This window comes from Pseudophryne corroboree, chromosome 6, assembly GCF_028390025.1.
Source record: "Pseudophryne corroboree isolate aPseCor3 chromosome 6, aPseCor3.hap2, whole genome shotgun sequence".
Taxonomy (NCBI): Eukaryota; Metazoa; Chordata; class Amphibia; order Anura; family Myobatrachidae; genus Pseudophryne; species Pseudophryne corroboree.
This window is the reverse complement of record NC_086449.1, coordinates 572,523,590-572,543,869: the sequence shown is the minus strand read 5'-3', so window position 1 is coordinate 572,543,869 and position 20,280 is coordinate 572,523,590. Positions and strand designations below refer to the sequence as shown.

The window sequence follows — 20,280 nt, the reverse complement described above, 5'->3', positions numbered from 1 at the left end:
GTGGAGCCAGTGCACACTATTGATTTCTTAAAGTGCCCAAGGCTCCTAGTGGACCCGTCTATACCCCATGGTACTAATGTGGACCCCCAGTATCCTCTACGGACTACGAAAAAATGATTTACTGGTAGGTAATTAAAATCCCATTTTTTTGAGGCATCACAATTGTTTTGGGGCCACACATGCTGTAGTATATCTGTTTTGCAGAATTATACACTGGCTGAATATCGCAATGTTGTCTACAGTTGTAAAAGCCTGTGATATTTGCAATGATGGAACTAAACAGTATAAAATAATAATGTCCTTGGGGAGTATGATGGTGCTGCCAATAACTGCTGCTGTTTCCAAAAAGCCCTAAAGGTATGACAAATTGTATAGGTGATCAGAAGGCAGAAAGGTCAGGGGTCACTCTGCCGGTCTGAAGCTCCTTCATAACTAAAGGTGATTGCACTTCAGTGATTGTTAGCAAAGCAAAACAGCACACCATCGAGCAAAACCATGCTGCAGTGCAAGTGGGGCAGATGTAACATGTGTAGAGAGATTTAGATTTGACTGGGTTATATTGTTTCTGCGCATGGTAAATATTTTTACGCTGCAATGAAGATTTCTGTTTGAACACACCCCACCCAAATCTAAATCTCTCTACACATGTTACATCGGCCCCACCTGCAGTCCAACATGGCTTTGCCCAGTTGTGTGCTTTTTTGCTTTGCTAACAAACCTGAATCAGGCCCATAGTCTGGTGAATACACTATCAAGGCAGCGGCCCTCCTGATGAGTAACGGAGTCAGTACATAGAGAGAATACTTTGGAGGCACGAGCAGCAAATTTCTGACTATCAATAGCGATATTAAAATCACCTATTATGATGGAGATGTCAGAGGATAAGAGGTGACGGAGCAAGGCAAAAAAATTTCCAGAAATTTTTTGGGTTGCCTAGGTGGATCGATACATAGCTGCAACACGCAGAGAGAAAAGAGTGTAAATCCTGACAGAATGTACTGCCGAGGATGTGAATGTCAGTGATGGAACCTGTGGTAGAACTGTGTATGTGAAAGATTGGGATAGCAATAGTCCAACCCAACCACCTTTACTGTTACCAAGCCTGGAGGTGTGTGTGAAGTGGAGACTACTGTATGACCGTGCTGCAGGGAAGGCCGTGTCTGATTGTGTGAGCCGTGTTTGTTACAAACCAGCAGGTTGAAGTTTTTAGATTTGAAGAGGTCATGGATATATGTTAATTTATTACAAACTTGAGTAGGAGTTCAGTATTCCAGTTATTTTTAACATTAACAAATCAAATGCAAACTGGAACTAAAAGTAACAGCCATCGCTGTTAGGTCCATATCAGCATGAAACTATTTGTATCTCCTTGCGTGCAGCTCTCACACAAATCATGGGATGCAGTGTACAGCTTGAAATATATTTATAAATACATATTTATAGATTCATAAAACCACACTCAAAATAATGCATTCATGTACATATGGCAAAATTGAGGTTTGAGATAAGAGTGTGTGTGTATTAGTGAGGGTCAAAATATTTGGTAGTTATAGCCTTGTGCGGCCTGTCCTGTAACCCTTGCAGAGAAAAGCTGTTTCCATTGCAAGTTACTAATGCAATTAAAGGTGGTGAATGTAAACTTTTTACATGTTGTAGCTGCTGTTGAAATAATATTTAATACGTGGTTTTAAATAAATGTGTAGCAGACAGGAGTAGTAATTCAGAACATCTACTCAGAATAAAATGATTCTTAAAGTTCTTAATGTTTATAAATCTGAGTTGTAAATGTTTCTGTAGAGGACTTAATAATGGTTCATAGTGCTATGTTGAACTCTATATACCAGTGGCTCCCAAACTGTGTGCCTATGTTCCCCGGGATGCCATGAGGCTCTTGCAGGGGTGCCTCGTGTTGGTGGTCCAGGACCAAATCAAATTATTTATGGCAAAAGTGATAGGCAAAGCCAGTGCTTGTGGCTGTCAATCATAAAATATGTGGACAATCAGAAGCACAAGTGTACACCACCTTATAACTGAGCCTAAGGATGACAGGTAGGCACAGTTTACTTAATTTAATAGTTTTTCCCCAAAAAATTTTCAATAAAAAAACTTTTATCCTAGTGGTGCTGTGAAAAAAATGCTGAAACTTTAGGGTGCCATGATTCAAGAAAGTTTGGGAACCACTGCTATATGCAATTACAGAAAGATGCATAATTATAGAAAATATTAATTTTTCTATTTCTCTTTTACCAATGTACTTTAATGTTAAGAGTAATCCTGACCTATGTATGATTCTCTCTCAATTCAGCAATGAGGTGTGTTTTTAACCACTTAATTGCCTAATATTTTTTCAAAAAACCTCAGAAATTGTGTTGTGGTTTTTTAATGATTTAATTAGGTCAAGAACATTGATGCCCGCCAGCAATGGCAAAATCGCTTACCATCGGTAATAGATAATTAATAGTTTTGCTAACCATCGATTGTCGGTGCCCATCCATATGGTACTGTATAGCATGGGTCTTCAACCTGCGGCCCTCCAGCTGCTGTGGAACTACACATTCCAGCATTCCCTGCCTCAGTTTTAGCATCCCTTAATAGCAAAACTGTGGCAGGGCATGCTGGGATGTGTAGTTTCACAGCAGCTGGAGGGACACAGGTTGAAGACCCATGCCGTATAGTATACCATCCCGAATCAGAGAACCCATATCGATAGTCTTTATTTATCGCCATAATCAGAATTATCTATGAAATTTGCTTTTACAATAATAAATATTAACCAAAAAAATATATATATAAGAAAATTTGGGAGTACTTCAAAATTATATTCTTCGATGACTGGGACATGTTTGCAGGGCTGAAGCTTTGCTGTGTCTACACCAGGGACGTGCAGGCAGGGGAGGCAGTGCCTCCCCTGTCATAATAATACAAAGAAGATACTTATGACACAGATTTTGAGTCATAGGTATCTTCTTTGTATTATACTAATAATTTCCCCTGTGCTGATGCATGTATAGCAGGGTGGGAGGCAGCGAGAGCGGTGCCTCTCGCTGACCATAGTGAAGGAGCTGGGGCGGGGCCAAGGCATGGGCTGCAAAAGCCCATTGAAAAATTATACAGAAGCGGCACTACTATAAGTGCCTCAGTGACAGGAGCGTGCCTCCAGCCTACATGACAGCACGCCCCTGTCACTAAGCAGTTGTGATTGGACAGCCGGATCCAGCACTGATTGTGACTGTATCCGGCTGTCAGTGCTGTGCTGACTGATCACTCCCCCCCCGCACTGCAGAAGTCGGTACTGTGGCGGCGCGGGGTAGCGGTATTGGCAGGGCAAGCTATATCCCAGCAATCGAGGGCATAATGTGGGAGGAGCAGGAGCTCTTGGTTCCCTGATGGCAGTGCTTTACAAAATGCTGGATGCACGCCGTTCAGTCAGAAGGCAATGTGCACTCGTCCAGTTAGTCTTTAAGATACAGAGCACTGAGAGCAGCCACGACATAGCTGTTGTTGTGCCTGCCCAGCCCCTGCCTCTACACTTGACTTCCTCTCTCCTCCCCTGGCCACGCCTGCTCCAAGCACTGCAGCACAGCTACGGACTCTGTCTGGGCTGTCTCACCATGGAGACGAGTGATGTGGAAACTTGTGGACTTCACTGCACTAGGAACAGCCAGTGGCAGTAGAAGAGAAGGTAAGTGTTTGTCTGCCCTGACTCCTACTTCCTTGCCCCCCTCCTTCCTCTCCAACATGTTTATTTGTGCCTGGGTCTCTGGCACCTCCTTTCCCACCCCCTGTGTCTGTCTACTCTCCATCATCCCCATTGTATCTGGTACCTCATTTCCCACCCCCTGTGTTTGTCTCCATCATCCCCAGTGTATCTGGTACCTCCTTTCCCACCTCCCGTGTCTGTCTCCATCTCCCAGTGTCTCTGGCACCTCATTTCGCACCCCCTGTGTCTGTCTCCATCATCCCCAGTGTATCTGATACCTCCTTTCCCACCCCCCCGTGTCTGTCTCCATCATCCCCAGTGTATCTGATACCTCCTTTCCCACCCCCTGTGTCTGTCTCCATCATCCCCAGTGTATCTGATACCTCCTTTCCCACCCCCTGTATCTGTCTCCATCATCCCCAATGTATCTGATACCTCCTTTCCCAACCCCTGTGTGTCTCCATCATCCCCAGTGTATCTGGTACCTCCTTTCCCACCTCCCGTGTCTGTCTCCATCATCCCCAGTGTATCTGGTACCTCCTTTCCCACCCCCCTTTTCTGTCTCCATCATCCCCAGTGTATCTGATACCTCCTTTCCCACCCCCTGTGTCTGTCTCCATCATCCCCAGTGTATCTGGTACCTCCTTTCCCACCTCCCGTGTCTGTTTCCATCTCCCAGTGTCTCTATCCTCTCTATTTTGGTCTCCAGTTTATTTGTGTGCCTCTGACCTCCCCCTCCTTGTGTGATTATCCCTATACCCTGTTAATATCTGCTCTCCTCTTCCTTTCGATCGCTGTTTAGTGTTTAGCTGTCTGCTCAACACCTAGGGCCTTATTTAGAGCGCGTGCGCAACCCTTCAATATGCGATCACGTCCCAGAAGTTGATTGACAGGTGACGGGCAGCAACATAGCGTTGGGGGGAGGAGAGCAGGAAACGCAGGCGTGTAATGGCCGTTTTCAGGGCAGCCCAATGACGACGCCTGCATTCCCTGCGATAGGAAAAATGGCGCTGAATTGCCTGCTTATGCAGCCGTGCTGCATAGGTAGGGGCTCCGCCTCTGTTTGATGCGATCGCAGATGAATTGTGAACCAATTGCGGGGCAGCTCCACACATGCTGGGCAGCCTTGCCCTGTGCTGGACGGCCCCCAGCATGTGAGTAGTGCAATCGCAGTTTTTGTTAATTTAGAAAAAACTGCAATCAACTCTAAATAACTCCCCTAGTTTGTAAGTCTCACTCTTTATGTCCCCCACAATGTGTCGCACTGCATGCATATCGGCATTCACTAATGCCGTATGCATGAAGAAAATTCCAGAGGGCAGCTCTTGCGGTTAAGAGATGTCCTTTGCGATGATAGGGCTTCTGGGTTTGTAACCCGGAGCCCTATCTGTGAATGCGTTGAGTGTGGCACACTCAGAAGGGGCACATTGCCCACCGCATCCAAGCTTGGTGAATATGCTGTATGCTGCCAAACCTCAAGAAACTGCATTCTCTGAGGTTTGGCTGCATATTTTAGCTCCTTGCATCTCGTCCTATGTATCATCTGTATGCCTGTCCTGTATTTCTCTTTATGGGGCCCATGTATCATTAAATATTTGCAGCATGTTCACCAAAAACATTAGTGTTTGGGGGATAGCAGCAAATATAATGTACACACATATGTATGCCCACCACAGCAGCCACTACTGGACTAAAATGCTCTCTTGCATGGTGGCAGGCTTGGATCCTAGAGGATTCAAGCCCTGTCAGCCATGCAAGCAGAGGTTAGCAGCGTGTCCCATTTAAAAAATGGAGCCAAGGAGCCATTTTTGAAATCCAAGATGGCCGACGCGTTATCGCGCTGCCCCTTCTGTCTGGCTTATAAAAGCCAGCTGGAGGCAGTGGCTATCAGTCCGCCGGTGGGTAGGGAGCATGGAAGACCTCCCGAAGATAGAATCTGCGGGAGTCCTGATGGGCGGCGGCCATGAAAAAGAGCTTAAACTTAAAGGCCACCGCCCCCAGGTGAAGACCCTGCATAATAAAATATTACAATATTAGGTGTCTTGTGTTTTTTAAATATTTTCTTTACAGGCGGACTACAGGTGCCAGCGGGCCCTTTGTGTCCGGGCATGCTGGCACTTGTGGTTCACCAAGTGCCGGCATGCTTGGGCAGGCTTTCTGGGATCTGTAGGCCGTTTGCAAAGAACAATATTATAACATGAACCCCGCACCCACCGCCACCAGGGGTGCGGGACATAGCACTGGGCTATCAGCCCAGTGCAGGTTGTTGCTCGGAAGGGGGGACCCTATTTTATTCTCTGGGTTGTCCCTGCCTTCCGAGGAATTCCAGCCCTGGGCTGACTGGTTTGGGGTGGCTAATGTCATGGCAGGGGGACCCCACACTGAGTGGTCTCCCTGCTATGGCATTACACCCCTGCCTGGCTGTGCCTGGTGCTGGTTTTTAATAAACAAGTGGAACCCCACGCTGTATATTTTTTTACTTTTATAATAATGAGGGGGGGGGGGGGTGCAGGGTGCAATTAGTCAGTGCCTCACCAGCCATGGCCCTCACCGCACGTCACTGGTCTACACTGTATGTCCCTAGCTGCTGCTTGTACACACTGGGGTCAGCCTGCTAATGTATTAGCGTTTCCTCGGCGGCTGCTCCTCTCTGCAGCTCCAGGTGGCTACTGTGAACAGTACAGTGAGAAAACGTGGTTACCATGAGCTCTCTATACATTGCAGTGTCAGCTGCTATATAGCCAGGCTGCCCATCACTGGCCAGCAGCTGCCCAGTATACATTCCTGACTGGTCACATCATTTGCGAATGCTTCAACTATGCTGGGCAAGTAATAAGTGTATCCTATTGGATGCCAGTTTCATACAGTGCAGGCTAATATGTTATTACTGTTATGTGACTTTCAGTTACTTTGTCTTAAAAGATCTCGCTTACACTTGAAGAGAAGCAAAAACTAGCAAAGGAACAAGAGCAAGTACAGAAGCTGAAAAGCCAGCAGCAGCTGACGCCGAGCACCGTGACACCTGCCGCACCTGCGAAACAGGTAATTGTGAATGCTAGGCTGAACGCTTTTATGTTCACATATTCTTATTATTCACTGAGCAGGCAAACAAACATGTTAGACTATACCATAGAGGAGGAATGAGACAATAGTAAATGTGTAATGCTTGGAGTGTGATGGTAATATAAAATTACATAGAAAGTAGGTAAGCTGCTCCTTATACGCACCCTACATTAAGGCTTTGTCGGTAATGGACTTGCAGTTGGATATAGATAGTGGCTGAAACATCACCTGTCAAACAATTGATGTAGAATTGTGTAAATATGCTTATTACAGTTTTTAAATGCTTTGTGTCTTTTACAGAGTTGGATGGAAATCAGAGCATGTATTGTGTAATGTGTATATTTGTCTGTACCTGCACACATCGTTTGCTACTAATCCTCATCACCGGTGCTCACATAACCCATCCCACTACTAGGTGCAAAAGTTACACCTCCACTTATTTACACTTATGTCCAGGTCTCTGTAGCCCAAAGCTGCGTCGGTACGCCATCACTGAGCTTTGCCTATGTGATAATGCTCCTTTACCTCCCAGTCTCACCTCTACAGTCGTAAGGGTATATGCTACAACTCTACATCACCCGTAGTGGCGTGCGCACAGTTCCACAGCATTGGCAGTATGAAAAATGCAAGATAAGCCCCGCAAAAAGGCATATTTTCTGGGGATCAGTATGAGAACCCGGCGTATGGTATCTCGCCGGACGAAATAACAATGAAGGGAACCCGTAGTTTAACATACTGACAGGGGTGAGTATAGGGTGTTTTACCCTCTCCTTACCCCCCTAATCCTAACCTTCCCTACCCACAGCCCCTAACCATTCCCCGGAGGTGCCTTTTCCTGACCTCCCATCCCCACTGCCTAACCCTCTGAGGGGGTGCCTAACCCTAATCCCCCACCCCACAGCCTAACCCTAAGCCCCTTTCCTCACAGCCTAACTCCCCAGGACACAGCCTAAACCTAACCCCCCACCCCCCGCGGCTTACCTCTGCAGCGGTACAGGATCCCAGTTGACGGATTCCGGCGACAGGATGTTGCACCCTTTCTGAATGCCGCTGTTGGCATTCAGACTAGTGTAATGGATCTCGGCGTCTGTATTCTGATTGCCAGGTTCCCGACAGCCGGGATCCTGACTGCTTACCATTTTCAGCTCTATGTAAGCACCATTGTGCTTTAAAAAAACCCCTAAAGGATCGAGTTACTACCAGTGACATATCTGTTGGTAAGTGGGTTACAGTGCAAAGCCTGATCCTTGGCCCACTTCAGCTACCTAGTCTTTACGTTCAATTTCTCTTAAGCAGCCTCTTAGACTGATAGGGGGTTGTCATAATGACAACTATAGCGCTGGAATCTTTCCTATATTAATGCCAACCTGTTTCTCTAACGTCCTAGTGGATGCTGGGAACACCGTAAGGACCATGGGGAATAGCGGGCTCCGAAGGAGGCTGGGCACTCTAGAAAGATTTAGGACTACCTGGTGTGCACTGGCTCCTCCCACTATGACCCTCCTCCAAGCCTCAGTTAGATTTCGTGCCCGGCCAAGGTTGGATGCACACTAGGGGCTCTCCTGAGCCCTTAGAAAGAAAGTATAGTTTTAGGTTTTTTATTTTCAGTGAGACCTGCTGGCAACAGGCTCACTGCAGCGAGGGACTAAGGGGAGAAGAAGCGAACTCGCCTGCTTGCAGCCGGATTGGGCTTCTTAGGCTACTGGACACCATTAGCTCCAGAGGGATCGACCGCAGGCCCAGTCCTTGGTGTTCGGTCCCGGAGCCGCGCCGCCGTCCCCCTTACAGAGCCAGAAGCAAGAAGAGGTCCGGAAAAACGGCGGCAGAAGACATCAGTCTTCACCAAGGTAGCGCACAGCACTGCAGCTGTGCGCCATTGCTCCTCATGCACACTTCACACTCCGGTCACTGAGGGTGCAGGGCGCTTGGGGGGGGGCGCCCTGAGCTGCAATAAAAACACCTTGGCTGGCAAAAATACCACAATATATAGCCCTAGAGGCTATATATGTGGTAAATACCCCTGCCGGAATCCAGAAAAAAGCGGGAGAATAGGCCGCAGAAAAGGGGCGGAGCTACCTCCCTCAGACACACTGGCGCCATTTCTCCTTCACAGATCCGCTGGAAGGAAGTTCCCTGGCTCTCCCCTGCAGTCTACACTTCAGAACAGGGTAAAAACAGAGAGGGGGAGCACTAAATTTGGGCGCAATACATATATAATATAAAAAGCAGCTATAGGGGACATAACTCAGTTAGTCCCTGCATTATATAGCGTTCTGGTGTGTGCTGGCATACTCTCACTCTGTCCCCCCAAAGGGCTTTTGTGGGTCCTGTCCTCATTCGGAGCATTCCTTGTGTGTGTGCGGTGTGTCGGTACGGCTGTGTCGACATGTTTGATGAGGATAATGATGTGGAGGCGGAGCAGATGCGTTTAGAAGGGATGTCACCCCCTGCGGGGCAGACACCTGAGTGGATGGGCTTATGGAAAGTAATGAGTGCACGTATAGACTCCTTATATAAGAAAATCGACGACATGCCAAATGTGGGACAGCCGACTTCTCAGCTCGTGCCTGCCCAGGCGTCGCATGGGTCGTCAGGGGCTCTAAAACGCCCGCTACCTCAAGCAGACCCAGATGTCGACACTGATACTGACACCAGTGTTGACGACGATGAGTCAAACCTGATGCCCACTAAGGCCATTCACTGTATGATTGAGGCAATGAAAGAGGTGTTAAACATTTCTGATATAACTACTGGTACCACTAAAAAGGGTATTATGTTTGGAGAGAAAAAACTACCCGTAGTTTTTCCCCCATCAGATGAATTAAATGAAGTGTGTGAAGAAGCGTGGGCTTTCCCTGATAAAAAATTGGTAATTTCTAAGAAGGTACTAATGGCGTTCCCTTTCCCGCCAGAGGATAGGTCACGTTGGGAAACACCCCCTAGAGTGGATAAAGCGCTCACACGTTTGTCTAAAAAGGTGGCACTACCGTCTCCGGATACGGCCGCCCTCAAGGAACCTGCTGATAGAAAGCAGGAGGCGATCCTGAAGTCTGTATATACACACACAGGCATTATACTTAGGCCAGCTATTGCGTCAGCTTGGATGTGCAGTGCTGCCGCTGCTTGGTCAGATAAACTGTCAGAAAATATTGACACATTAGACAGAGACACGATCCTGTTAACCATAGACCATATAAAAGACTCAGTCTTATATATGAGAGATGCACAGAGGGAAATCTGCCGACTGGCATCTAAAGTAAGTGCATTGTCCATTTCTTCTAGGAGAGGCTTATGGACTCGCCAGTGGACAGGAGATGCAGATTCTAAAAGGCACATGGAAGTTTTGCCATATAAGGGTGAGGAATTATTTGGGGATGGTCTCTCGGACCTAGTTTCCACAGCAACGTCTGGGAAGTCAGCATTTTTACCCCATGTCCCCTCACAGCCTAAGAAGGCGCCGTTTTATCAGGTTCAGTCCTTTCGGACCCAGAAAAACAGGCGTGGAAAAGGCGGGTCTTTTCTATCCAGAGGCAGAGGTAGGGGAAAAAGGCTGCAACAAACAGCAGGTTCCCAGGAGCAAAAGTCCTCCCCCGCTTCTTCTGCCAAGTCCGCCGCATGACGGTGGGGCTCCACAGGCGGAGCCAGGTACGGTGGGGGGCCGCCTCAAGAATTTCAGCGATCAGTGGGCTTGCTCACAGGTGGATCCCTGGATCCTTCAAATAGTATCTCAGGGGTACAAACTGGAATTCGAGGCGTCTCCACCCCACCGGTTCCTAAAATCTGCCTTGCCGATTGCTCCCTCAGACAGGGAGGCGGTGCTAGCGGCAATTCACAAGCTGTATTCCCAGCAGGTGATAATCAAGGTACCCCTACTTCAACAAGGCCGGGGTTACTATTCCACACTATTTGTGGTACCGAAACCGGACGGTTCGGTGAGACCCATTTTAAATTTGAAATCCTTGAACACATACATAAAAAAATTCAAGTTCAAGATGGAATCGCTCAGGGCGGTTATTGCAAGCCTGGACGAGGGGGATTACATGGTATCCCTGGACATCAAGGATGCTTACTTGCATGTCCCCATTTACCATCCTCACCAGGAGTACCTCAGATTTGTGGTACAGGATTGCCATTACCAATTCCAGACGCTGCCGTTTGGACTGTCCACGGCACTGAGGGTATTTACCAAGGTTATGGCGGAAATGATGATACTCCTTCGAAGAAAGGGAGTTTTAATTATCCCGTACTTGGACGATCTCCTAATAAAAGCGAGGTCCAAGGAACAGTTGTTGGTGGGAGTAGCACTATCCCAGGAAGTGCTGCACCAGCACGGCTGGATTCTGAATATCCCAAAGTCACAGCTGGTTCCGACGACACGGCTACTGTTCCTGGGTATGATTCTGGATACAGTCCAGAGAAAAGTGTTTCTCCCGGAGGAGAAAGCCAGGGAGTTGTCATCTCTAGTCAGAGACCTCCTGAAACCAAAACAGGTATCAGTGCATCACTGCACGCGGGTCCTGGGAAAGATGGTGGCTTCTTACGAAGCAATTCCCTTCGGCAGGTTCCATGCCAGAATCTTTCAGTGGGACCTGTTGGACCAGTGGTCCGGATCGCATCTTCAGATGCATCGCTTGATAACCCTGTCTCCAAGAACCAGGGTGTCGCTACTGTGGTGGCTGCAGAGTGCCCATCTTCTAGAGGGCCGCAGGTTCGGCATACAGGACTGGGTCCTGGTGACCACGGATGCCAGCCTTCGAGGCTGGGGGGCAGTCACACAGGGAAGAAAATTCCAAGGACTATGGTCGAGTCAGGAGACTTCCCTTCACATAAATATTCTGGAACTAAGGGCCATCTACAATGCCCTAAGTCAAGCAAAATCCCTGCTCCTACACCAGCCGGTGCTGATCTAGTCAGACAACATCACGGCAGTCGCCCATGTAAATGGACAGGGCGGCACAAGAAGCAGGATGGCGATGGCGGAAGCCACAAGAATTCTCCGATGGGCGGAGAATCATGTACTAGCACTGTCAGCAGTGTTCATTCCGGGAGTGGACAACTGGGAAGCAGACTTCCTCAGCAGACACGACCTCCACCCGGGAGAGTGGGGACTTCATCCAGAAGTCTTCCAGATGCTGGTAAACCGTTGGGAAAAACCATAGGTGGACATGATGGCGTCCCGCCTCAACAAAAAGTTAAAAAGATATTGCGCCAGGTCAAGGGACCTTCAGGCGATAGCTGTGGACGCTCCAGTGACACCGTGGGTGTACCAGTCGGTTTATGTGTTCCCTCCTCTGCCTCTCATACCAAAGGTATTGAGAATAATAAGAAAGCGAGGAGTAAACACCATTCTCGTGGTTCCGGATTGGCCAAGACGAGCGTGGTACCCGGAACTTCAAGAGATGCTCTCAGAGGACCCGTGGCCTCTACCGCTCAGACAGGACCTGCTACAACAGGGGCCCTGTCTGTTCCAAGACTTACCGCGGCTGCGTTTGACGGCATGGCGGTTGAACACCGGATCCTAAAGGAAAAGGGTATTCCGGAAGAAGTCATTCCTACGCTTATTAAGGCCAGGAAAGATGTTACGGCAAAGCATTATCACTGCATATGGCGGAAATATGTTGCATGGTGCGAGGCCAAAAAGGCCCCAACAGAGGAATTTCAACTAGGTCGATTTCTGCATTTCCTGCAAGCAGGAGTGAATATGGGCCTAAAACTAGGCTCCATTAAAGTACAGATCTCGGCTCTGTCGATTTTCTTTCAAAAAGAACTAGCTTCAGTACCTGAAGTTCAGACTTTTGTAAAAGGAGTGCTGCATATTCAGCCCCCGTTTGTGCCTCCAGTGGCACCTTGGGATCTCAACATTATGTTGAGTTTCTTAAAATCACATTGGTTTGAGCCACTAAAAACCGTGGATCTGAAATATCTCACGTGGAAAGTGGTCATGTTGTTAGCCTTGGCTTCAGCCAGGCGAGTGTCAGAATTGGCGGCTTTATCATGTAAAAGCCCTTATCTGATTTTCCATATGGATAGGGCAGAGTTGAGGACTCGTCCCCAATTTCTCCCTAAGGTGGTGTCAGCGTTTCACCTGAACCAGCCTATTGTGGTGCCGGCGGCTACTAGTGAATTGGAGGACTCCAAGTTGCTAGACGTTGTCAGGGCCCTGAAAATATATGTTTCCAGGACGGCTGGAGTCAGAAAATCTGACTCGCTGTTTATTCTGTATGCACCCAACAAGCTGGGTGCTCCTGCTTCTAAGCAGTCTATTGCTCGCTGGATTTGTAGTACAATTCAGCTTGCACATTCTGTGGCAGGCATGCCACAGCCAAAATCTGTAAAGGCCCATTCCACAAGGAAGGTGGGCTCATCTTGGGCGGCTGCCCGAGGGGTCTCGGCTTTACAACTTTGCCGAGCAGCTACTTGGTCAGGGGCAAATACGTTTGCAAAATTCTACAAATTTGATACCCTGGCTGAGGAGGACCTGGAGTTCTCTCATTCGGTGCTACAGAGTCATCCGCACTCTCCCGCCCGTTTGGGAGCTTTGGTATAATCCCCATGGTCCTTACGGAGTTCCCAGCATCCACTAGGACGTTAGAGAAAATAAGAATTTACTCACCGGTAATTCTATTTCTCGTAGTCCGTAGTGGATGCTGGGCGCCCATCCCAAGTGCGAATTGTCTGCAATACTTGTAAATAGTTATCGTTAACAAAAGGGTTATTGTTGAGCCATCTGTTGAGAGGCTCAGTTGTTTTCATACTGTCAAACTGGATATTGTATCACGAGTTGTACGGTGTGATTGGTGTGGCTGGTAAGAGTCTTACCCGGGATTCTAAATCCTTCCTTATTATGTCTGCTCGTCCGGGCACGGTGTCCTAACTGAGGCTTGGAGGAGGGTCATAGTGGGAGGAGCCAGTGCACACCAGGTAGTCCTAAAACTTTCTAGAGTGCCCAGCCTCCTTCGGAGCCCGCTATTCCCCATGGTCCTTACGGAGTTCCCAGCATCCACTACGGACTACGAGAAATAGAATTACCGGTGAGTAAATTCTTATTTTTTCTTAACGAGGCACTTTCCGATTATAGGAATATAAAAGCTGTGGACAGAGACTACTGGGGCAGCAACCAGTTGGCATTGCTTGTGGCTCCATTCTACAACTGAGAGCCAAGGTAGTTCTAGTGGCGATGGAGCATGATGCCATCATCTAATAGTCTCCAGAAGCATGTTACTGTCTGGCCTTAGTAGATAAGCCATTAGATTCCTCTGATTTCATAGAGACTGTGATAAAAAGGTCCTCAACGCTGGGGTAGAAAAAAGCGACATTTTGCTGTGGTTTTTTAATGATAGTATTGTTGACATTTTAGACTTTCAGGACATTGCGTGAAGTCTGCATGTATTATTGATGAGAGGAAGGCAGAAGTTTTAATACTGCTTTAATGTGGCTTTCTCAATTTTCCAGACAAAGGATTTGACAAAGACACTGATAGAAAACATGTCATCTTTGAACAGTCTATCAGGCAACAATGCTAAACCTGCTGTGGGCGGCTTTTCTCATGGCACTAGCATGCCTGGAACTGTTGGATTCCCAGCACCAATTGACAACATGAGCTTAAACAGAAACGTACAAAATGGATTAAACTCAAACACAGGGTTCCAATCTTCTGGGTTCAGCTTGGGGGCCATAAGTCCTAATCAAAACTACTTCAGTGGTACAGTCCCCATGGGAATGAACAAAATGACTCCTATGTCAACCCCTGCTAACATGCAGAACTTTAATACACTTAGCAGTCCTCCAGGCATGCTGCAGCAGAACTCATTCAATAAACCCGCCACTAGCTTGACGCCTTTGGACAATCTGTTTGGTCCACAAAAACCCAAAATGAGTATGAACCAGATGTCGCAGCCGAAACCGAATCCCTGGCTCAACCAATTTGCACCACCACAGGCTTCTCAGGCCATGAGCAGCACAGTAACACAGACGGGCATAATGGGACAAACTGGGTTTGGTGCGGATTCCAACCCATTTTTCAACCCACAGAGCTTTACACAGCCAACAAACACAATGAAAAATAGCAGTTCAGCTAGCAATGATTTACAAGACCTTTTTGGCTAATAAAACAAAAACTTTCAAAGAATGTTTTTTAATCATGGTTGATCTGCTTGGTATCTCTTGGTTCTGTTCTGCCATTGTGATTTTTCAAGGTTTCTGAAACAGTTTGTTTTATTTTCTTTTTCCTTAATTTTGTGATGATCATGTGGTTGTATGTGATAACCTGACATCACTAATCAGACCATTTTCTTTTTGCTATGAGGTCCTTAATCTATTAGAGCTCATAACGTCTCCAAAAAAAAAAAATTGCCATCAATCACAAGAAATAATTATAATTCTGATGAGTAGGCAACCGCTATTTTTCTAGATGAGAGATACATAACCATCTGCTTTCTCGGTTTACTCTATTTCATCTGCTGACCCGGTTACCAGATAATCGTCATTTTCTATTAAAGCTATAAACTTTTTTTGTGATGAAATCATTTTTTAAAATCTTAAAATTGCCATTACAATTTTAGGAGCTAAGATTGGTGAACATATGGGGGGATATTCAATTGTTTGAAAAGTCAGTTGGGTGTCTGTTTTTCCTATCTAATAGACAGGAGAAAACAGACACCCAACCAACTTTTCAAACATTTCAAATCCTCCCATGGAGTCAATTGGTGACAAAATCAAGATTATTATTTCACTGCCGATTGCCTTATGGCAATACTGAATTTTCAAAAGCAGATAGATAGATAGATAGAGATAGATAGATAGATATAGATAGATAGATAGAGATAGATAGATAGATAGATATAGATAGATAGATATATCTCTGTCACTTTTAAACTGCTGAGAATCATATTCTATTAATAATGAGAAGCACTTTGTCCAGTCTTAAATCCAAATATTAACTTTTTTTTTTCTTTAAATGTATCACTCAAGGAAAACATTCCTAACTGTTGTGAGCATGCACCCGAATACATGTAGCCAGAAAATTATATTTTCTCTTTTTAAATCATGCCAACTTTTCTTGAAGTGACAGAAATTGGATGGACTGTTACAAACCTAACGTGTTCAACTAGTTTCCTGTTCTATAACATTTTTATTCATGCATCCAGTTTTTTTACTTAGACTTGTTTTTCTTTATCTTTCATTTGCTGCTATCAGATTCTGTATAATTGTTTAAAAGTGCATTTATTCTTTAGTTGCCTTTAGCACTGTTTTTCTTAGAGCTTTCTTATGTAAGTAACAGCGACAAAGTCACAGTAAAAGGTGTACTACCAGAGGTGTCAGAACGGGGAGGGCAAGAGGGCAGCACGCTACCCCCCCCAAACATGAGAGAGGCACCGCTGTACTGGTGGAGCAATGCTCAGTCAGGTAAAAAACTGCATACTGCATCCTCCGTGCAGTGTGAGAGAGGCGCCAATGTACTGGAGGAACCATGCACAGTTAGGTGAAAGACCGCACACTGCATCCTCTGTGCAGTGTGAGAGAGGCGCCGATGTACTGGAGGAACGATGCACAGTCAGGTGAAAGACCGCACACTGCATCCTCTGTGCAGTGTGAGAGAGGCGCCACTGTACTGGAGGTGCAATGTGTGGTCAGGTGAAAGACCGCACACTGCATCTTCCGTACAGTGCAGGGCAGCCTTTTTGTGATATGTAATGTGCTCCCAGGTGCCAAGCCGGCTCCCCACTGCTGCGGTCCCACGCTCTTCCTACCCCCATTGTAGCACCTCCAGGCCTCCTACTCCCAAGAGGCTCCGCCTCCTTCCAATGGTACCTTCTCCTCCCCAGTGGCTCTGCCTCCAGGGGCTCAGAAATGGGATTAAATTCCCCCCCATCCTCCCGACCTAAAACGTTCTGACGCCCCTGTGTACTACTACTGGGTGTATTGCTACTATAAGTCAGCTCTATGACACAAGATAAAATGCAACATGTACAGATAACATGGGCAGTAACTGGCATAGTGGAAACGGTAGATGTTGCTTGTCTCACTTGCCCTATAACATTAGCTTTGCAGAAGTTTCTATTCTTCTCTACGTATGGATTCCATATGAGTTGTAAATGTTACTTTGTGTTTCTAAACTGTGTTTGCTCTTTTAGATTTGGTTCTATTTACAGTCACTGTATATAGCTGAAACATGATTAATTTCACAGTATTGCAGAAACCACCGCACATGAGTTTCAGAAAACAAATAACAATAGCATCCTAAAGTTTGATTACATAAATCAATATACATTATTAAAATGTGTTGTCATCCTAATTACGTCATTTGTATGATTAGTGTCTATAATCTGAAATAAAACCCTTGTCTCGCACATTCTATAGGTTCCATATTTCCTTGTCAAGATATTTTAAGACCAAATTTGTTTGTTTGCAGTGCTTGGTGGGTCTCCTATAAACCAAACCACATGGTGTAACCATGACTTCATCAGAGTACAACGGCACTCCCTTCCTTTTACGGTTACATTCCAGCAATAGGGCCCGGCTCTGTATTATAACATACATTGATTGTTTATCCTATGGTGTTCTGCATCCTTGTATTCACTGATCAAATAGGCTTGATTTCTATCTAGATTCCCCTATCACTTGCTTTGTGTCATTAGACTATGTTTCTCTTATTAATGTTGAAGATCACGGGGCCTTATGGTATAAATGGATTTGTTACATAAATATATTTAAAGCCTTGACAACCTACCTTAATTTATATATAACTGTGAATCATTGTTTAACATGCTCTTTGAGGTTTGTGTATCCTGTTAAAAAAAATATTGTTGAATTTGTGATGTTTGTAATTACATTTTGAACAAAATGTTTATAAGGAAACCAATATTAAATGAAGCCTGGGTAATACAGAGCTCTGTAAAGGAGATTTTCATATGTTTTCTGTTTGATAGCATGTGTGATTTTTCTGTTAGGCAACAATTTATATAAAATTTTATACTTTATTTAAAACTAATGGAAGATATAAGTACACTTGAAATTGTCTTTTCTAATAAAAAATAGTGTGCAGCTCAGACTCGCTGCTCAGCCACTTCAACTTGCAGAGATGTCACGCAGTGGAAGAAGGGAGGAGTTCTACTTTAAAGTCCCTCCCTCGCCTGCCTTAGTCACTTCACTGCTGTCTGCAGAGTCTGTGCAGACCGTACATTATGTGGGCTGGACTGACTGCATACGCCTGCTTGACCTATGACCTCTTTCCGCTGCATTGCCTTTTATAAATCACGGGCCAGTTCGCATCTGAGCCTCCAAAACCCAGTGCTGCCCGGCCGTGAAGAAGTTAACTGTTGTTTCTTTTTCATCCTCCATGGGGCACAGGAATCATTACGTTGGTATAGGCTGGATGGGGAGGCGTCCGGGCACCAGTGGGTTACTTTTCTTTACCCGGTAGCCCTCAGGCATCCTGTCCCCTATACCCCGCCCCCTAGCCCGGGGCCTGCCAGTTTTTCATTGGTGGCGGCAGGAGCGGACACCATCAAGAGGGGCTCCATGAAGACAGCCCTTGGGTTACATAACTGGCAGCGGTGCAAGCATCCCACTATTATAGTTTGGATACCTATTTATCTCTCGTTTCATCCGATAGGCACTGTTATAGTGTGGGATTTATTTGTAACTATGTCTTCTAAAACAAGACGAGCGCGGGAACACCTGCTCCAGTACCCCCCACAATTGCAGAGTTTGTGTCAATATCCTCTCTCCACAGGATCGGGACAATGACTGCATGTGTGTTCCCTATTTTACTGCTCCTTCTAGAGCACAACCGGTGACGGAAGCAAGTCTTCAGAAACCTGCATGGGCTTCTACACTGACACAGGTAATGTCTCAGCTGGTAGACCATTTATCTGCGCCTTAGCTAGTAGTCCCTACTCCTGCTCCCGTAGTTGCTGTGCCTAGACAAGCGAACACCTTTTCCCACTGCAGAACCACCATGGATGCAGTAGTTTACACAATCTGTACAGAACCTAGTGCAGGCGTCCACTTCATAGAAACATAGACTTTGACGGCAGATAAGAACCACTTGGCCCATCTAGTCTGCCCCTTCTTTACCATATTTTTACCTCAAACCTTATTTGATCCTTATTTCTTTGTAAAGATAGCCTTATGTCTCTCCCATGCATGTTTAAATTGCTCTACTGTCTTAGACTTTACCACCTCTGATGGGTGGCTATTCCACTTGTCCACTACCCTTTCTGTGAAGTAAATTTTCTTCACATTTCCCCTGAACCTACCTCCCTCCAGTCTCAGTGCATGTCCTCGTGTCCTATTGCTTCTTTTTATTTCAAGAATGTTTCTCCCCTGGACTTTGTTAAAACCCTTGATATATTTAAAAGTTTCTATCATGTCCCCCCTTTCCCTTCTCTGCTCCAAACTATACATATTGAGATTTTTTAGTCTTTCTGGGTATGTTTTGTTATATAGTCCAAAACAAAGAACAGTACTACTTGTGCTGTAAGTTATTCCAGCAAACTGGTTGAAATAGCAGGTGAATGCAAATGTCCTCGCTTTCTCTTGCGAGATTTCAAGCAAAAAGAAAAACAAAGAACATGCAATGGTATGATATCGATAAATAGCACCCATGTGAGATGTCATATAAAGTCTGGTGGAATGGTCCAATCCAAAATATTGAAAATCCCATTTCCTTTCTTAAAGGGCACCCCACACGTGATGGTTGAAAGAGATGTTCACACGTATGCTTACTTCAAACAGATGGGTTCTGTGCACATAAAGGTATCTTTAGGTCTTCCACTTATAGCTAGATGTGCTCAATCCACACATATAAAGCCGAATGGTGAAAGCATTAAAAAAATGTATTAAAAAAACAGGCATGAACACACTGTAGTTCAAGTCAAGCACGGAACAACTTAGATGGAACCCGGGTAATTGAAAAGACCTGTCCAGGTGGACACACAATATGATACCTCATAAAAACAGACAGATGAGACGGTACCAATGACCTATACAGTGGCATTATTTATTTCTGCTGCTGATTCCTCTCCCAATGCAGCCAAGCATCTGACTTGCCTTCTTCATTGCTGTGTTACATTGCTTACCTGCCTTTAAGTCACCTGAAATAGTGACTCCTAGATCCCTTTCCTCCTCAGTAGTTTCCAGTATAGTGCCATTAATACTATATTTAGCCTTTGGATTTGTAAGACCCAAGTGCATGATTTTGCATTTTTTTGGCATTAAACTTATTGCCACACTCTTGACCATTCCTCTAGTCTACCTAGATCCTTAATCATTTGTTTTACCCCACCTGGTGTGTCTACCCCGTTGCATACCTTTGTGTCATCTGCAAAAAGGCATACTTTCCCTTTAATGCCATTTGCAATGTCACCAATAAAGCTATTAAAAAGCACTGGTCCAAGTACAGATCCCTGGGGTACTCCACTGGTAACATTTCCCTCCTGTGAATGCACTCCATTTACTACAACTCTCTGTTTTCTATCCTGCAACCGAGATCTTCTCCATTCAACCATCTTAGT

The 20,280-nt window shown here is 45.8% G+C and overlaps 1 protein-coding gene across 5 annotated transcripts in view; it reads left to right on the top strand.

Annotated features, from left to right (window-relative positions):
- Positions 1 to 17,112, top strand: part of SCYL2 (SCY1 like pseudokinase 2) — a 158,511-nt gene extending 141,399 nt beyond the window's left edge. For all 5 annotated transcript variants that reach the window (XM_063927837.1, XM_063927836.1, XM_063927835.1 and 2 more), the window contains 2 exons: positions 6,623 to 6,742; positions 14,216 to 17,112. In XM_063927837.1, coding sequence (XP_063783907.1) covers positions 6,623 to 6,742; positions 14,216 to 14,869 — 774 coding nt within the window. In that variant the 3' untranslated portion in view covers positions 14,870 to 17,112. The remainder of the gene's footprint in view (positions 1 to 6,622; positions 6,743 to 14,215) is intronic.
- Positions 17,113 to 20,280: the final 3,168 nt, after the last annotated feature.